The 19897-nt window shown below is 44.3% G+C and overlaps 1 protein-coding gene across 1 annotated transcript; it reads right to left on the minus strand.

Annotated features, from left to right (window-relative positions):
• Nucleotides 1-1897: 1897 nt before the first annotated feature.
• LOC148474198 (histo-blood group ABO system transferase-like) lies at nt 1898-16817 on the minus strand. The gene is made up of 5 exons (XM_088458965.1): nt 16754-16817; nt 12500-12565; nt 11733-11768; nt 7974-8108; nt 1898-2618 (listed from the first exon to the last, which is right to left on the minus strand). The coding sequence occupies exons 3-5, from the start codon at nt 11765-11767 to the stop codon at nt 1898-1900; spliced, it is 891 nt and encodes a 296-aa protein (XP_088315091.1). The 5' UTR covers nt 11768; nt 12500-12565; nt 16754-16817.
• Nucleotides 16818-19897: the final 3080 nt, after the last annotated feature.

The raw sequence follows: 19897 nt of genomic DNA on the forward strand, positions 1-19897 counted from the left end.
GAGCAGAGCGCACGCTCTGAATGAGGGCCGCCCTCCATGAAAATGGAGTGTCCTCCTGGACGCTCGTATAGCTGTGGGTCACCACCCACAGCCTATACGAGCGTGCATTGTGATGGCCGCGATGGTCGTGACCATCGCGACCATCGAAACTGCGAGCCGGAGCCTGCGGTTGAGGTTTTCAACCGCAAGCTCCGGAGTGATTTTGGCTCTATCAGAGCCAAAATCACTCCCACTGACATCACTAGTGATGTCAGTGGGCCGGCTTCTGACGGGAGGCGTTCCCGTGGGAACGCCCCGTCAGGGAGGCACGCCCCCGGCACGCCCACCAAAGGGGGCGTGCTGTCAGTCAACATCGACAGCATGCCCCCTTTGATCAGACACAACGAGCGAAGGACTTTCCTTCGCTCGTCGCGTCTGGCGCATGCGCACGACGGAGTTCCCTCCGTCGTGCGCATGCTCAGTGCATAACATCGACCCACTTGCGAGCGGACAGCCGCTCGCGAGTGGGTCTGAATCAGGCCCAATGATCCCTATAGCTACATGCATTTTCTGAAAAGCATCTGTTTGTTTCCATCAACACGTAGATCTTACTAACTGCTTTGGGGATCATTTACATTTGGATGTAAATAAATTTTATGACACGCCTCTCAGATGTATCAGTACACGCCCACTTTACCATCGCGCTCATAGGTGCTGCTTTCACAATCTCCCTGAAATGCTTTTTCAAAAGTAGGCAAGTATGTGGAGACTTTCCAAGAAATTTGTGGGTCCATAGGGAGGGGGCGGGCTTAATTATGCAAATCGCATCATATAGCCCCACCCCTCCTTATAAACCCGCAAATCGCGGAGATTTACTGTAAAGGGGTGGGGCCTAATGACGGCTGTAGCCTGGTCCCGCCCCCTGACGCTAAGAACACATTGTCCTCTCCGGCTGCCCCCAGAAAAGACAATTATGTATGCATTACAAGTTGCCCAGATCAACTACACGTTAGCCTGTTAGCCTCTTCTATGTAAATGATGGTTGTCATGAGCTGAAACACTCTGTGCTACTTTTAACATTGTAATGCATTGCTTGGCTGCTGGTTATTCTTGCTCCACCCATGGCATCTCTGGCAAGGCCATGTCTAGCCACTTCTAGGTAGTGAACTCAATACGGACCTTGAACCTAGTTCAACGCACTTAAAAAAGACATGGCTCCCTCTTGCTGACAACTTGCAATCTACCCCAAGTGAGCAAGAATGAACATGGTGGATGTGACATTTTATTTTTAGCAAACATAAGAGGTCACCTTACAAAAATGACCCATATATTGCTCAGCGGGAGGATTTATGACCAGTGAGAAAACCAATTTGTCAACAGATGCTTAAAGCAAAGACGTACTGTACATCAGTTATAGGCCCCCATTTACTAATGAGTTTAATCACAAAACGAGTGATACATTTCACTGTGTAAGATAAATGGTGCTCCAGCCAATCAGCTCCCAACTGTCATTTTTCTAACAGTTGACACTTGGGAGCTGATTGGCTGGAGCACCATTTATCATACACAGTGACATTTATCACTTGTTTTGGTGATAAAACTCGTTAGTAAATGAGCCCCCACAGTAATCCCATCTACTGCAACCACTATTCTCAGCAACACTAAGGCATCTTCATGTGTTTTGAATCTCCAATCACTGATGGTCTTGTGTCCAATGCTATAATTCGGAGGAGAGGGGATGAGCTTTGAATAATGACTTCATGCTAATTAGATTGCCGGTTATTCGGCTGTTGCTGAGCTAAGGGAAAAAATAGGACTTAACGGAAAAATCTATACCAGTATTCAAGTTTCCCTACAGTTATGTTTCCAAAACGGATCATTCTGCTTTATGGTGTTACAACTGCCCAATCCTATCCAGCTATAAAAGTCTTTGACCTATGCGCGTTAATCCCCGTTTGTTCCGGATTGCAGCATGATTTTTCGCAAGAGCCAGAAATCTTCTTCTTTGCATGTATGTTGGCATCCCGTAACTGAGGACCCACAGGTATTCAGGGGATAGAATTTTTGTTGGCTTGTGATAAAGAAAATACTTGTTCAAATAGCTCTCATCGTGCCAGATAGCCTCAATGTTATTTCCCTTGTCTGTCATCATAGCGTTATGGCAGAAATTGGTCAATTTGTAGATCTCTTCTACCGAGCCACCAAAATATCCCCCGGCGTAGTAAAAGTCTCCCTCATCTGTAGGAATGCATGCCGTAGACTCTCGTCTGCGCTCATAGGTGAAACCCTCGCGAGGTGCTCCATAGAAGCCAGGATGAAGCGTGCCAAACACATCACTTAATATCTCCACCCCGACATGGTCACTGAACTCCATGTCTACGTCCACGCACACCAGGTAATCCACCTCACTGATGAACCGTTGGTGGGACTGATCTCGGATCATCTCCATGCGCCTCATGGACACATCCTGCCATCTCTTGTAGCTGGGAACCTCCAGGATGACCATGTGTCTGCCCTCACCGAGAGTTATATTGGGAATGTCACCGACACGGTCTGTAAACACGTAATAGTTGACTTTATGCCCCAACATGAAGAACTTTTCAGCGGTTTTAATAAAAGTCTGGACAAACACTGTGTACCTGAAAACAGAAAAAGCAAATACTATTATTTACTATTCACTAGTTCATACACTAGTATGGCAAAACATGGTGACTGTTAGAAAGCAGAGTGGTGTATCTCTTAGCTGTAAGCTACAGTAGATATCATGTCAGTTCTTGCTGCATCTGTTTTTGACTACTTGAACATTCCAAAGCTCTGATTGGATGCCAGTTGGTCTAATGCTGTAAAAATGTATACACTCTCTGATTGGCTGGGAGTTGGTTTAGCGTTGTGAACATTCTCAAACATCTACCGTAAGCTACAGGTTCATTCTACTGTAGTTCCACCTTCAGTGCTACTGATACCCCTTTTCCACTAAAAACCCGGGTCTGACCTGGGTTTTTCGGACATGGGGCCTGATTCAGACCCACTCGCTAGATGCGTTCGCACGCAGTGGCCAGCTGCCGAAGTATGCAAATCCCGCAATCACACGGCAAAACATTAGCACACACACTATGTCTTGGCGTGCGCTCGCGGTGTGTATTTAGATACCCACCAGCCTGTCTTAAGACGCCCACTTTCCTTTAGTAATACACGTCATCTCCAGGAAGTGTATTCAACAATCGGTAACATCGAGTAACATCGGACCCATACGCAGCACTTGTGGCTGACCATACCCTACCGCAAGCACTGTGAGTGCTTCAGTGTGTAATTCAGCCACGTGACGTGTATTAATGGCGTTAAGATGCACAGACACGCCTGCGTTCGCACCACCACACCCCCCATTTCCATCGATCAAATCCTGTCATCACCCACAAACGGCTCGTCCTGTCACGCATTCTAGCAAGGCGCCTTTGTACAGGGTGCGAGCACTTCCCGATCGCATGGACTAGTTTGGGCACTGCGTCTTGTACTCATGCGCACATTGCAATCATCGGCAGGCTACGTGCGAACGCAGCCTAGCGAACAGGTCTGAATCGGGCCCATGGCTCCAAACCAGGTCAGACCCAGGTTAGACCCCGTCTACACTGCACCTTCAATCTGGGTTATTCTCAGGTCATTAAAAAAGAGGAAAAAGAAACTCTGTTTCTTGAGCACTCTAAGTTTTGGTAAATCTTATATAAAATAAAACATAACTTTTAATGTAGATAATTAATATAATTAGACTCACTGTTGTATAGAACACTCAAAATTTATATCCCCTTCTGGGTACTAGGTATACTTATCATGATAGAGGTTACCTGCGGGCATTCACTGATAAGTACATTTTTACACTTGATGTATCTTGTATTAATGTAAACACGTTTGTTCAACTGTCATTTATACTATAGTACCATTGATCTGTTTAATTATATGTAGTTACTTCTCTTATTTGACAGGTTTATTTTCAGCATTCCCTATTATACCAGATGTAACTATCTATGCGGATTTCATCTGATTATATAGGGACTAATTTATATACGTCAGAATATCTATATATTTTGCTGGTATTACTAGGATATATATTATTCACGTTAATCCAGCTTTTTGTTTAGATCCATTAAATTGTATCCTGTTAAAATAAGGGATCATTGCATTAATAGGTAGTACACGTGTTAGCAGTTATTTGCTGCTCATATTGAGATACAAATAGGATTTAAATGTAGAGGTCACTTGCGGTTATACTCTGATACAATTAACATTGAAATACGCTGTATCCTATTTCAATTATCTACTTAACATTTCTTATATAACTATTTATCTTTTGTGACAACAAAGATATAGTTATATACATGCAGTCACTTTATCTTCTGACAAGTTGGCTCCATTACTAAATGATATATAAGATGTAGTTATCTATACGGAAATTATCTGACCTACTATGTTTCATATGATGATTTCTTAGATATGTCCTAAGTGTCAATATTCTATACCACAATATTAAGGACACAATCTTTGTGAATGAAGTTCATTGTCTGTTTTCATTATTTACAACGTAGTAATTAATTGGCCTTATTACTAAATGTCACACCTGATGTAATTGTCTGGATGGAAATGAGCTGATTTATTGCAATTCATACAGTGACAATATGGGTGTATCCTAAATGTTATTATATTATATTGCAGTATTAGTGACATAACTTATATGAATGGAATTTATTGCCTGTTTTCATCATTTACAATGTTAGAGCTGCATTTTCACTGAGATAGAATTTCATTCAGGATAGACATAGCGTTGAGTATTATTGATCTTTATTATTATCATATTTTATTATAATTGACGTTTGCTGTCACTTCTCTATCCCTCTATTAACTGATGGCTACCTCTGAGTTAGTAGTTCTCTCATTAGGGGTCCAATTCTACACAGTAAGACCCCTAACAGCAGAAATGAATACTTGAGTAACACTGCGGTTATACTGTTGTTTCTAAGGGCAACCAGCCTTTCCAGCAATCTCTCACTCCTCATAGATAGACCGTGGTCCAAGTGAGGAGAAGTAGAATGAGGTTTGGCAATTCCTATGCCCGGACTTTTCTAAACCTAAATTAAAGATACTTTCATGCTGTATACTAGGGGATTAACTGATGCCTGTAGGGTTATGCTATTTAAGCAAGGATGTATTCACGATATGCTTTAGGGGATAAACCGATGTCTGCATAAATATGCTATTTAAGCTTGATTGTAATTGTCTTTTATTGTCTGTATATTTCGCTCTTTTTTGATATATAGGAGGGTGTTTGAAATTTACTAATATTATTGTGTATATTTACATATTTTGTATATGTCTAATAAAAATACACAGGATTTCTAGGATTTCAAGTGTATTAGATTCATAACAATTTTTTGATATTTTTTGTGATATAAATTTTTAGTGTTCTATACAACAGTGAGTCTAATTATATTAATTATCTACATTAAAAGTTATGTTTTATTTTATATAAGATTTCCCAAAACTTAGAGTGCTCACCAAACAGAGTTTCTTTTTCCTCTTTTTTAATTACTTATGTACCTAACTCTAGTGAGCACCACCACTACCTGATATTTCATATATATTTACATTGATATAAATTATTCTGGGAATAGTGGCATAAATATTTACACCTCCATTTAAACTGCCTGTGCAACATTTTTTCCAATTTTCCCTTTCCCGTTGTTTGACACTTATTCTCAGGTCAGCCCGGTTCACTCTCAACCCGGGTTTGCCCTGCTGAACTTGTGAGGTCATAAAAAGTGGGAGATGACTTCTCCCCAACCACCAATCAGCTAATTTTAGGCATGACCCAGGTTGGATAACCCGGGTAGCGCCGTTTACACGGCACCATTACCCGGGTCCATCCTGGGTCCATCCCTGGCAGCTACCTGGGTTGGATTCCCAGGTCACTTGACTTGGGTTATTTTTCAGGGAATGTAGAAAAAGAATTACCTGCACAGATATGTAAGTCTCTTATAAGTCCTTCCTTACAATATTCACAACACTTTATATACTTGAGATAAGTAAATTGTTATTTTATATAGTATATACCGGAAAAGGTGCACCCTGGAATAGAAATAATAACATAAAAAAAATCCAAAGAGGAGAAGTAATTCCTTTATGGGGCACTCATGGACTTATTACTGAACACATTTTTAGTCATTATATCGACTGTTGTAGAAAGATGTGCTATGTATTCAGCAAATACTAACTTAATAGGAGATACGCGGCACACGCTGTTAAATGTGTGCTATGTATTCAGCAAATTTTAACTAAATAACCACTATGAAAGTATATTGTTGATAAGGGTGTCTGTCAGACAGGTGGACAACATAAGCGGGCGCACGTGTATTAAACCTACCTCCGTATGTTTGACAGTCAATGTAAATGAGAAAATGATATGGAGGAACACCATGTGCTAAACCTGTTATTCTAACTGAGTTAGTAATCATTGGAAGGAATGTGAAACAAACCTATATTAGTATTCCATACTTTATGTATTTAATTGGTTATTTCACTTGAAGTCAATAATCATTAGAGGAAATATGCAATATATATAAATAAAATCTGCACTTATTTTCCATAAGAGGACCAAGAGCCTATGAGACATACTAATTAAGAGGGATGTATGTGCAGAAAGAGAATTTTCGAGTATGCACAAAAAGATACAACTTATACATGGACATTTTGTTGCCAAGTGGATATAGTTCAGCACAATAACTGTGTGATTCAATATTTAATCTCTCTCCTGATTTTGTACTTATGATTGTCATTATGGTGTAATTCAACATCTTATGAAATATAAGGGACAGCGTTATCTGTATACTGTATTTTAGGATATACAACAATCCCTCAGTACAAATTGTATGATAAGATCTGCAAATAAAAGTTTTTATTAGATACAATATCAGTGGAGTATTTTTCAAGAGATACCAAAACATGGAGATTGTGTGATACAATACAAGTTTTATTGGAGAATAATTATACAGATATATATTAATTCTTATGAAATTCTGTTTCTCTATATGATATATTGCAAAGGGGAAATGGCATAAACACTTAACTATTGAATTACTGCCTGCAAGACCTTAATACCTATACCCTATATGTGTACAATACATACCTTCGTATTTAATGATACTAATTGATACGGAAATTCAGAATAAATATTAGTGATATATGAAAATATTATTATTGGTTTATACATATGATAATCGATATGTCCTCAGATCTACAGACACCCGAATAACCTTTAAATAACATACAATGTAATAATGAACATTAAATACAGAAGACAGATAGTGGTTTAATTGTTTAATTGAATTTTAATTTCACATGGTTTAATTTTTGTGATACACATATTTGTTTTCAATATTTCGCGGAGGTTTTAAGTATAATACCAATAAAGGCTAAGTTTTAAAAGACAATAATCTTTCTACAACAGTCGATATAATGACTAAAAATTTGTTCAGTAATAAGTCCATGAGTGCCCCATAAAGGAATTACTTCTCCTCTTTGGATTTTTTTGATGTTATTTTTCAGGGACCCTTTTCTATGAGCTGTGACCCAGGCAAAAGGGGTATTATAGAAGAAAATTGCTGGGGTAAAAGAGGTACTCCCGCCCTAGTGATTCTCACAACTGCACATTGGTAATATTTCATGTGTTACAGGTAATATTAGATATTGGGGGAGATGTATCAAGACTTGGACAGTGATAAAGTGTAGAAGTTGCCCAATACAACCCATTGGCTTGTAACTACCAATTCAAAGACTGTGCCAGAAAATTCACAGTTAGAAGCTGATTGTTTACTTTGGGCGACTTCACCACCTTATCTCTCTCCAAGGCTTGGTACCTCGCCCCCATAGTCCGTAAGCATCCTACATTGAAGATCAGTCCATTTAAATATTAGCTGGTAAAGATGCAGAACAATGACTCTATAACTTACTTTTTAACAGCAAACACAGTGAGGCCAATGCGGACATTTCTCTGATGGAATTGTGCATTCAGTATGTCAAGATTATAGGTTCCATTCCATACAATTGGGGCAAACCAAGGAGTCATCATCAACACATCCGATCTCCTAAAAAGCAACAAAAACAGATCTCTTATTAGTTATATGTGAATAGATTAGAGAGATGCCGGCAAGCCTTTGCTATCAAAGTGCTGCCACAGTCTAGATAAGCTCAGTGGACCTCATTCAGAGTCAGTCGTTGCGGCCGCACGGTCGTACGCCACCGATGTTCGCTAAACTGCGCATGCGTAAAATTCGCAATGCGCGTGCGCAAACTAGCTATTACAATCAGAAATTGCTTTCTCCTTCAACTTGGCCAGGTCGTTAGTTTGAGTGACAGGATGAGGCGTTTGTGGGTGGTAACAGGGGAAGGTGCTTGTGAACGGGGGAGTGGAGATCCGAACGCAGGTGTGCCTGACTATGCAAACGGAGTTTTATGGGAGTGCATAATTAACTAAGTAGTGTCATGGCACATGTGACATGGGAGGTTTTTACACTGACTTGATCATAGTGCTTAAGAGAGGGTATGGTCAACCTTAAGGTCTACAACCAGCTCCGATGGTTCCCGATGGTCTCGATTAATCCTTATATGCCCGGAGATGACGTGTAATGGGAAAGAGAAGGGGGTGTGTTTTTAGTCTAACGGTCGCATCCTCCCCTCGCTCGTCCAGCTAATGATCCCATCTTAACGATGCAACTTGCGAGCGCTTCATTTGCATATCCGGCCCCTTTTACCTTACGACCGTGCGACCGCAATGACCGTCTCTGAATGAGGTCCAGTGTACCAGATTTCCAACCACACAACTATACATTTTGTAAAACATACTGTAGCAAACTTAAATAAGTCATTTGAAATACATATATACATAGCAAATAACAACCAGTTCACATGAGTGTTAAAAACCAATGAGAACAATGATATGTAAAAATAATGTTATCATTACTATTACCAGGGTTGGACTGGCCCATAGGCGTAGAGGGAAAACCCTCAGTGGGCTCCACTGCCTGAGGGCCCACTCCCTCCTCTAGGGATCAGATTCCATACTGTGCACTTGAATTATACATTATACATATGTTATATTATACTGCACAGTACGGAATCAGTATTTAAAGCCGGTTATTCGGATCAAATACCGACAGCGGAACACCAACAGACCTAATTCCCGACTGGGGCTGGTAAGTATCTTAACCCTACCCTCTCCCCCCCTAATCCTAACCCTCCCATAGTGGTGCCTAACCCTTACCTGCCCCCTTAGTGCCTAACCCTAACCTCCCCCCTTTAGTGCCTAAACCTAACCCCCCCTCCCCGCACCCTAAACCTAACCCTCCCGATGGGGGTGCCTAACCCTAACCACCCCTTTCCCTTCCCTAACCCTCCCAGGGGGGTGCCTTACCCTAAGTCCCCCCGGGGTCCACAACCCTAACCCTTCCCCCCCATGGCTAGACGCTAAAACACCCAGCTTACTTTTGTTCAGTATGCCCGGTGTCAGGATTTTGTAGTGGGGCTAATGATAGGCGTCAGGATTTCGACGCCTATCTTTTGTCCCCTGTCGGGCTATCAGTGTCAGGATATCGGCAGGCGGGATAGCTCCCGCTGGTGTCCTGGCTGCATCCCTACAGAATTATGGTGTATTTTCTAGAGTGCATTACTGTTATTAATCTGGTACATTATAATGCATGCACTATAAGTTTTTACTATATATATATATATATATACTTATTTATAGAGGGGCCGAGACCGTGCACTCTCTAGTAGTTAGCCCTGCCTCACCCCTAAGTATGGGACTTTACAGCTGCATTCCCCTGGTGGGCCTTTTGTGCCCCAGTTGGACACTGCCTATTACTGATATTTAAATTGGGATCTTTGACTCTGCTTCTCCTGCTAAGTTTGACATGGATAAGAAATATTGTTATTATATCAACAACTCTGCTACTATATTAAAATTGCTTTACATTTCAATGGGCCTCTCCTTCAATTGTAGATGAGAGTCTACATAAAACACACAAATACATGGGTCTCAAGAACAGGAGAACATGCAAACGTATTTGTAAAGAATGTCTACAGCTGCCCCATACAACACTGGCTGTGCAGCCTCTGCTTTCATTAACAGATATGCGATAAAGCGCTAATAATTCATTTCATATGAGGTGTTATATAAGGTGGAAATGCGTTGGGTCATCAGACCAGTTCTCCAGGATCTGCAATCCACTTGATCAAAAAATAGTTTCCAGCGCACTAGTATTGGTGCTGATTTAGCTTGTATATTCAATAAAGCGGTGACAGGCTCTCCCTGTGCTTCACGCTTCTCTCAAGTGTGGACGGTGGAGAAACGCGTTAGAGGAGCCCGCAGCACAAGCCACTCTTACTTGGAGCACCTGTTGCCTGCCTGACAAGAATTTTAATCGAACCCACGGAGCCCTGTCACTCTCTCCCTCCCTCCAACGGCAGTGTGAGACTTGGACATCAAGCAGAAGCCCGACCAGGGTAAGATCTATATGGGATCTATTTTCTGCATTTACTACACCGGGATCCAGAGGAGGTTAGGAGTAGCGTGAAGTGCTGCAGGGGGTGTGCGACAAACTCCGGTCCCCTCTGCATCTAGCTCCAGCTCAGTGATGTCACTAGGATTGGTGTCACCCAGGGCGTCTACTCACCCTGTCACCCTCATCTCTGGACTCCTAGTGCATAGCTTGCGAAAGGGGACGTGGCCTCATTCCCACAAAGCTACACCCCCCGCTGTATGACTTTTGGAGGATGTGACCCTATTTTCATCATGCAGGGGGCTTGCCGAGCACTCCGGGGAGCGGTTGCTGCTATTTCCAAGTTGGAGAAAGGACCTCTGTGACGTAGACACCACGTGACCACTGCAGGAGGCTGGACAGCTCCTGCGTTACCATCCACTAGGGCATAGAGGGGGAATAAATATCTGTGGCGAGCACAGCGAGCCACCATGCCGGAAGCGTGGCGAGCGGAGCGAGCCCGTGAGGGGACACTTTTGGTCCCCTGTTACCATCCCCGCCCCTCCCCCTTTCAGGCCGAGTCATGTGGGTGTGACGTCACAGGGCCATCAGCCCTCTATAGTCTAGACCTAACCCTCCGGGAGCTGGCGGGCTGATGCACGCATGCGGGCATCATCCATCACTGCTATCACCGCTCTTTGGTGACACCATATGAGGGGTTGACTCCAAAATAGCAGTGCAGCTCTGTTATTTTGGTGTCACCCCCTCAGATGGTGACAGTCGGTGTGACCCGCACCCCACTAGTGACACCACTTCGCCAGCTCACCTTGACACCACTAAGTGCGCAGCAAGCTCCGGTACCAGCCACACCATGCTAAGTGTGTGTGCCAAGCTCCTGTAACCATCTCAATTCAGCAGTACATTAGCTGGCACCCCCTCTGTGCAGGTAGGATCTCACTGACAGTACCACCAAAATCCACGTATCCCAGGCTGCAGCCTTATCAGCTTATTGGTTGATAAATTTGCTGCGCCTCAGAGTTGGACCTAAGTCCCGCTCTAAATAATGCCAATTATTTTTATTAATAGGTCTTCCAAATAAAGCCCTGCACAACAGGTTTAGTATAGGACATAGAGGGATGTACTAGGAAAGAGGATTTCAGTTAAAATATTTAAAGTTTGTATGTACTGTATTGGTCAATAACAGTGAGATGTATACTAAGTAGAAACACTTACGAAGGCTTCAAGGCGTTCGGCTTCTCATACAGCATTCTGAAAAGATGGACAAAAAGTTTGTAAGACTTCTGAGGTTCAAATGATTATTTTGGGTATGTTCCATTATATCTGCCTGTAACATGACGACATGTTCTGCATGTCGACACTGCGAATGTCGACATATTCAACTAGGGTTAGTTTACAATTAGGGTTAGGCTGTAATTAATGTTTGGCTATAATTAGGGTTAGAGTTAGTTTTAGTCCAAAATATCAGAGTCGACAAATGTTGACATTATGTCTGTGTCGACATTGTGATTATCTGTCAGCAATCTGAACTTGTTGAAATGGTGTCGACATAACAACATTCTGAAAGTCAACATATCATACCACACCCCATGTAACATGCACAAGAAAGCCTATTTCTCCATTTTATTGGCCTCTTGAATCATGCCACAAAGATACACTGATGCCAATGACATAATGAGTCAGAGCTTCTCCTCAGCAAATAGAAAACAGTGTATAGTTACTGTGGTACAAATCTATGGTTGCAGTCTGCCTAGGGGGCCAGACAGGACATGGCAAGGCTGCGGCAAGCTTCAGCTACCGTAGCCTTACCAAAGGGGCAACCGATAGTCGTGATGGTGATCCCAGGCTGCGACCTCAGATGCAGCAAGGAGGTATCAGACGCCTCCTGCCACATTTGCCTTTTTGCAGGACAGAATTGTAAAGCCTCCTCCTAAAACATACAGGAACTACAACATTTGTGTTTATCAGAGAAGAGTTTTTACCTTTGGATGGCGAAATCTTCTAACAGATCCAGTTTTGAGATATTGGTGAGATTACTGATAGTGGGTCTGTGTGGAGAAAGGCAAGAGAAACACCCGGATTTATTCATGTAATAAAACAAAGCTCTACTAACAGTGAATTTTCTATTGGCTTAGTCTATTTCTGGCATTTGAACCCCAAACACTATCACTGTCCCACCTTAGTCCACAGATTCCTGATACCCACACTCAGTAGGATCCAGTGACATTACTGGTGCTTTCCATGGGGCACTGGTTCTAAGGCTCTGACAGAGCCAGAAGCTCTCCGGGGCTTACGACAAGTGAGACCCTACCCTAGGGTCTTGTCGTAAGTCCCGATGGTCGCGATGGTCTCTGACCATCGCGACCATCACCCGAGTGGTTGTTAGAGCTGTGGGTGTTAACCCACAGCCTAACGACCGCAACAGAGGCGGCCGGCCAGGATGCAAGTGGCCGCCCAGTTTCTGAGCGACCGCTTGCATCCTCCGACCGCCTCTGAATGAGGGCCAAAGTACCTGACAATCAACTCCTAACTGTCACTTTACAGCAGGGATGGGGAACCTCAGGCCCGGGGGCCGTATAAGGCCCGCGGAGACATTTGGTCTGGCCCTCTGAGCTTTTCTCTGCTAGCCTCATCTGGCTAGCAGGTTGTCTGGAGTGGCACCCTGCAGCCAGAATCTATGCAGCAGTGCCGCCAGGAACATCCTTAGGACACTTCAGACGGTCACACCGCTGCCCTTACAGCTCCCCGGAGCATCCTCAGGATGCTCCGGGCATTGTTGTAATCACCGGCGATTGTGGCTCTGCTCCGTGTGACGTCACATGAAGGGGGAGTGGCCTGCACCAGGCCCGCGAATAATGTTATATATATCAAAATGGCCCTCGGCAGACAAAAGGTTCCCTACCACTGCTTTACAGGCTGTGGGGCCTATTCATCAACACTAAAATAACGTTTTTAAGGACATTTTCCTTAAATAACGTTATTTTGGTATTCATGAACAGACTTAACACAGGAGATATCACAGAATTTGATGCAGTTACTATTCGCCACTGTGAGGTGGCGAATAGCAGAATCCACTTACCTGTATCAGCGTGTGCAGGTCCCCTGACGAGTCCCTCCGGCGCTCTGCTCCGTCCTCAGGCTCCGGAGGCTGGTCTGTCAGGTGTGCTCCCCAGCAGAGCACAAGAGAGTTTAGAAGAAGAAGAATTTTTTTTTTTTTCTAATCTGTCATGTGGTCTGCTGGGAAACCACATGACAGACCAGCAGGACGGAGCCGGAGGCTGCTGCGCGGACAGGTAAGTCGGGGGGGGGGGGATGGGGGGGTACGAAACTTAACGCATCTGTAGGCATTGCTGCTCATGCGCTGGTTTTACAGATGTAACAGCGCATGCGCAGCACTGTTTCCAGACACGATAAGGTAGTGTAGGCAGGGAAAAGTATCTATTTCCCGAAAAGCTGTCATCGCAAAAATGACAGCTTTTCGGAATAGATACTTATGGAGAGGTGGAATGATGAATTCCACCTATAATTAGCTAGAACTCCATGAGAGTTCTAAAGCTAATTATCTCCAGAGAATTTTAATGTTTAATGAATAGGCCCCTGTGTGTGAAAAAATGGCAGTTAGGAGCTGATTGTTTGGTACTTTATCTCTCTCCACTTTATCACTTTCCAAGGCTTAGTACATCTCCCTTTAAGTGAGGCGATTGCTGGGTGTAGAAGACATGGGGCTCTATTTATTAACATTATTTTTACTAAAATAAAGTGATAAAGGCTGTTTTATGTTTTCACACCCTTTTCACATTATTTTAGTATGACCTATAGTTATTACAGGGCAATTGGAGTAGAATTCCCTAAATTCTACTCCAACCCCTAAGTATCACTTATTTTTAGTAAGCAGATCGCATTTCCCATAATTGTAATGGGAAATGTGATCCGACCAGAGTTACTAAAAATAAATTGTAAAAAAATATCGGGGAAAGCGAGGTGGCATTATCCAGGGGATCGAGGTGGAGGTGGCGTTATCCAGGGTCTCCCCCGGTTACCGGCCTCCTACTCTGCTCTAACGGGGAGAGCAGAGCCGGGAGTCGGTCCCAGTAATCAGCTGTGTGGTCTAAACAGACCGCAAGCTGATTACTGTCAAAAAAAGAAAAAAAAAATTGTCAAAATTTTATTTTACTTACCTGACTCCAGGGACCGGTGATCGGGTCTCCGGTGATGTCTCCACTCCGGTCAGCTGGTCTCCCATAGTGCACTGCGGACCGGTCATCAGGTGATCGGGTCCCAGTGCAGTATGGGAGATCACCTGATCGGAGGCATGGAGAACATCACAGAGGGCCCGGAGCATGCAGGTAAGTGTAATTAAGGTAGAGGGTGGGTCGAGAGGGGTCTGCGATAATCTGGGCAGGGTTTAGCAATGGGGGTGGAGCTTAGCGCCGGGGGTAGCAGCGACGATCAGTCGGCGCATGCGCGGGCACTTTGTCACGGTATTTTTTGCATTTATCGCAAGCTCTGTCCCTGCAAGGGATTTGTAGTAAATCCCTATGATATTGCCTGAATTCGTAATTGGAATTCAGTCAATAATATCACACTACAATCTGCATTCAATATGCGGATTGTAGTAAATAGAGCCCATGGGACCTACATTTTCAGACCCTCTGCCATACTTGTAGATTACATCCACAATGGAGATTGCCACAATGCTTATAATGTTGTTTCATGATTCTCCTTTGTATCCCATAATACTTTTTGGGCTGTTTGGTCATTGATATCTATGAATTGTAACAGCACCAACTGCCCCGGCTAACGCCATACAGGTACTGATTACATGCGGGGGCTGGAGCAACTGAAGGAAAGTAAACGGAGTAATATGTTCTCTGATCAGATTTCTATCCACCCAACGTAGGTCGTAATCCCGACCGGCTTCCCGACTGTCTAATCCCGGCAAGTCTAATGACAGACTTAGAAATACCGACGCCTGTTATTAGACCTACGCCGGGAGCCCGACACCCGGCTTGCCGCTCGGAGGTAAGCTGGGCCCTGGGCGTGAACAGCCGCGCGGTGGGGGAGAGAGTTAGGTTATGGGCTCCCGGGGGGGATCTAGGGTTAGGCAACTCCCCGGGAGGTTAGGGTTATTAGGATTAGGATAGGGGAAGGTGAGGTTAGGGTTAGGCACCCCCTGGGAGACTTAGGGTTAGGCTGCGGGTTTAAGCACTTAGAGGGGGGTTAGGGTTAGGCACTTGGTGGGGGAGGTTAGGATTAGGCAGCCCTAAAGGAGGGTTAGGGTTAGGGGGTAGAATTAGATTAGTTTATACTTACCTTTGGACGTTTGGGATCTTCACCGCTGCCGGGCTTCCGCTGTCGCAGTGGCTATGCAGACCCATCACAGAGTGATTGACAGGAAGTGCCGTTTCTGGGTGGTGACGGGGAGGGAGTGGGCGACTGAATGCAAGCGTGCCAGTGTGTTCGCAAGCCGTTTCAGGGCCATGCATAAATTATCCACTGCGAAGCCATAAGCAGTGTGCAGTCTCATAGCGTGCGTGGCTGCTAGCAATTCCCGAGTAAGGTCAGAGCTTGTGCAACTGTGCGTATGAGTCCGATGGTACCCGATTGTACCAATGGTTTTGCTATTCTGCTAAGTATAACAGATTTGCGTATGGTAAAGTGGGCGTCCTTATGTGGTGCTGAGTATGAATTGCGATTGCAGTGGTTTAGCTTGCTATCGCAGTTGAACTGCGTGCATATGCAGTATTGCGATCAATAGTGAATCAGGCCCAGTGTCAGCAGTAAGATCGCCAGTAATAGGGATGTAACTAGCAATGCACCCAGCCGTTGTCATGTGACCCTTATGGTGCCCAGCAGTCCGTCCGTTTCCTGTTCCCCTCTCTGCACCATGGTGCCATCATGTGATAGTAGGTGCAACCAGAAGCTCATAGGATTATTCTCTCTCATCTTCAGGGGTCTATTTACTAAGCAGTGTTAGGAGACAGAGTGAAAAGTGATAAGGTGCCAGCCAATCAGCTCCCAACTGCCATCTCACAGGCTGTGATTGAAAAATGACAGTTGGGAGCTGATTGGCTGGCACCTTATCACTTTTCACTCTGTCTCCTAGTAAACAGACCCCATAGTCTACTCTTCACATGTGGTTTCATAGACACTACAAACTCAAATGGTGCCAAATTACCTATTCATGACATATATAATATGCAACTGAGTAGACATGTACAAAAAAACACGCTTACTCTTTGGGACAGAGAAATAGAAATCCGGTGTGCCATTCGTTGTGGCTTCCGGTGCTCTTCCCGCTGTACCTGAAACAACAAATCGCATAATTCATCAATTGAAAAAAAAAAAAGTGCAATAATTTGTTTTCCAATTCATTAGTCATTATGATACGGTATTACTCCTGGGGATAAATACACTATGGGCAAAATTTACTAAGCGGCGGTTTGATGGCGGTTTCTATTCTATTCTAAACCCCAGCGGTTTGGTGACAGTTTTGCAGCGGTTTCTAAATGACAGCCCTGTTCTATTCTATTCTAAAATGTGTTTTGACTGTGGTTTGGCGGACGTTTTTCTATCTGCAGATTTACAAAGGCCAAAACCGCTGCAAAACTGCCATCAAAACACATTTTAGAATAGAATAGAACAGGGCTATCATTTAGAAACCGCTGCAAAATCCCCAGGGTTTAGAACAGAATAGAATCCGCCACCAAACCACTGGGGTTTAGAATGGAGTAGAAACTGCCGTCAAACCGCCGCTTAGAAAATTTTGCTCTAAGAATTGTGTTTGACTTCTAAACCAAATTGCTGGACAGTGTCTGCAGTTTAGAAGGTCAAAAACCTTAGAAGCCATGTTTTTGAGTGTTTATTTTGTTCCGATGGTGATACCGGTTTCTTCCGTGTGCGATTTTATTCGGATTGCCCATTTACAATAGACTCCGCAGCCAAATAGAAGTATTAATCCGCTGACAGTCCACAGCAGATCCAAAGCGCTGCACAGATTAGTGTGATCTGTGCAGGCTTTGGTGTTTTAAAGAGTAAAGAAAGGGTTCATTTAATTAAAAAAAAAGTCATAACCAACCCCGGATCTCTCAGCCTCTCTAGCAAATCATCCCCAAACTGATCAGCCCAGGCCTGGAATTCCTCCAGAAAAGAAGTCCCCCCTCCTGAGGAACCACCAACACTGGGCTGAAAGCCCAGGGCTATTCCCTGCATCCCTGCAGGAAATAGCCCTGTGTAAAAACACAAGTGCCAGCATGCACGGACACTAAGGGCCTGTCATCACCTGTACAGTGGCAAACGAAGGATTTCTGGAGGGGGTTTCCAAATGCTTGATTTTAGAGTGATGTGGCCAGTCCATAAAGAGGACATAATTAGTACTTATCCAGCTTTAATATGCATCATACAAAGTGTATTGTGTATCATAATCCCAGCATATACAGGACCAGTGATCACAGTAAGCCATTAGATGCGGCAGTAGGCCATCCTGCCTGAGCTGAATGTATTTATTGTAGATGTGGGCACCATTCCAGACTATTGGAGCAAGTCCGGGAGTCTGGAAGAGCAGCAGAAGAACCTAGCACTGCCCTGGACATATATGTACATATTGGGCTCTATAGCAGTGTATCCCTAATAGTGCATGTTTTCCAGATCTCCTAGTCGGTGCACAGGTTATTTATTACTGTTTGATACATGTTAAAAGATCCACAGGTGGTGTTAATTATTTCATTTGTGATACTGAGAAGAACATGCAGCACTAGTAACAATCTATTATATTACTATTTCTATTGTGGTCATGGTGTGGGCTGGGGAGGGGGGTTTCCAGGCAGACGGAACCCCCCCTGCATTTACCTATGCTGTAGTCTGCCTGTAAACAAAATACTAAAATAACGACAGTACATGGACACCAAATGGGGTATAACTTTATTTAAAAAATAAACAAATATTTCATACTCACCAACTCATGGATTGAAGAGAAGCCGTTCCATGGGTAGGTAAGCATGACATTTTTGCTTATTTTTTATAAAGATATATTCCCCATTCAGCTTCGTTACCAATGTACTTTCATTATTTTAATATTTACTTCACAGACAGATTACAGGTGACAGCAGGCCCTTAGTGTCCAGGCATGCTGGCACTTGTGGTTCTACAAGTGCCGACATGCCAGGGCAGGCTTGCTGGGACCTGTAGTCCCACTGTAAAGAACAACATTAGAGTCTATTTTCACAAAATTAACCTCGCACCCACCGTCGTCATTAGTGCATGGGGCAGGGACGCAGAGCCGGCTCCAGCAGGAGCCACGCCCTGTGCATAGAAGGACCGGAACGCCCCAGACCTCACATGCGGCTTTGTGTGGCCTAATTACCATAGACTACGCGCCCCTAAATGACGCTATTTGGCACGCCTCCCATTTAACATCAGGCTGGGGGCAAGCCCAGCACTACGTCAGTAACTGGGCTGCCCCCAGCTCTCTCCCTGCACCCATTCTTCTTCTCCGGGGCCAGCACCACCGCACAGCTGTGGAGGTGGAGGGGCCAACCTCCCGAACAGTGGGGCAGTGCCCGAAAAAACGGGACTGTCCCTCTGAAACCGGAATGGTTGGGAGGGGTGCCTCGAGCCAGCCCTGCAGGGTCGTACTGGGGCTGCTAAGCAGCCATGGCAGACCACTTACGCACACCTCCACAAAAGGGGCATGACCTCACCTCAAAAGGGGCGTGGTTACATCTCATGGGGGCGTGGTTACATCTCATGGGGGCATGCCATGAGTCTCGCGGCACGCCCCCATCTGTCATTATCCCGGCCGAGCAGAGCGCCAGGAGACGGAGCTGCTCAGCCAGGATTTTAACACTTGACCGGACCATCTCGCCCGTTGCAGGGGAATAATACAACGCAGAGTATCTCCCTGCTATAGTGTAAGTCCCCAAGCTGGTACAGTCCTGTGCTAGTTACTGGGAAAATAGGGGGACCCCACACCGTTTTTTTCCCAAGTTTCCAGTACCAGATCAGACTGAGAGGTCCAGGGCTGGTTATGCTTTTGGGGGCGCCTGGGTCTGCAGCTGAGAGGGACAAATGTCCCCCCGAGCTGCCACGCAAAGTATTTTTTATTTTGTTTTGAGGAGGGGCCTCCCTTTAGCACTTGGACCCCAGTTCTCGGCAACCCTGCCCTCACCAGTAGAGCGACATGAACTCACCAGTACAATGAGAGTAGCATGAGAACTGTGCTATAGATCAAAACACAAATCCATTTCTTTTCGCAGCCAGTTTTGCCTGGAAGAAAAAGACAAATATGTGAGATAATGCCACAAACACAGTGAAATCACAGAGGAGATCTACATAAAGGGACAAATACTTGTACACGGTACTATATAAGTAATTATAGCATA

The sequence above is a fragment of the Taudactylus pleione genome, unplaced genomic scaffold, assembly GCF_031769625.1.
Source record: "Taudactylus pleione unplaced genomic scaffold, aTauple2 ptg000878l, whole genome shotgun sequence".
NCBI lineage: Eukaryota > Metazoa > Chordata > Amphibia > Anura > Myobatrachidae > Taudactylus > Taudactylus pleione.

Coding starts and splice junctions, on each gene's coding strand:
- LOC148474198 (XM_088458965.1), bottom strand. CDS start 11,767: ATGCTGTATGAGAAGCCGAACGCCTTGAAGCCTTC. Junction 8,109..11,732: donor CCGAACGCCTTGAAGCCTTC/GTAAGTGTTTCT, acceptor GTTGCTTTTTAG/GAGATCGGATGTGTTGATGA. Junction 2,619..7,973: donor ACTGTGTTTGCTGTTAAAAA/GTAAGTTATAGA, acceptor TTCTGTTTTCAG/GTACACAGTGTTTGTCCAGA.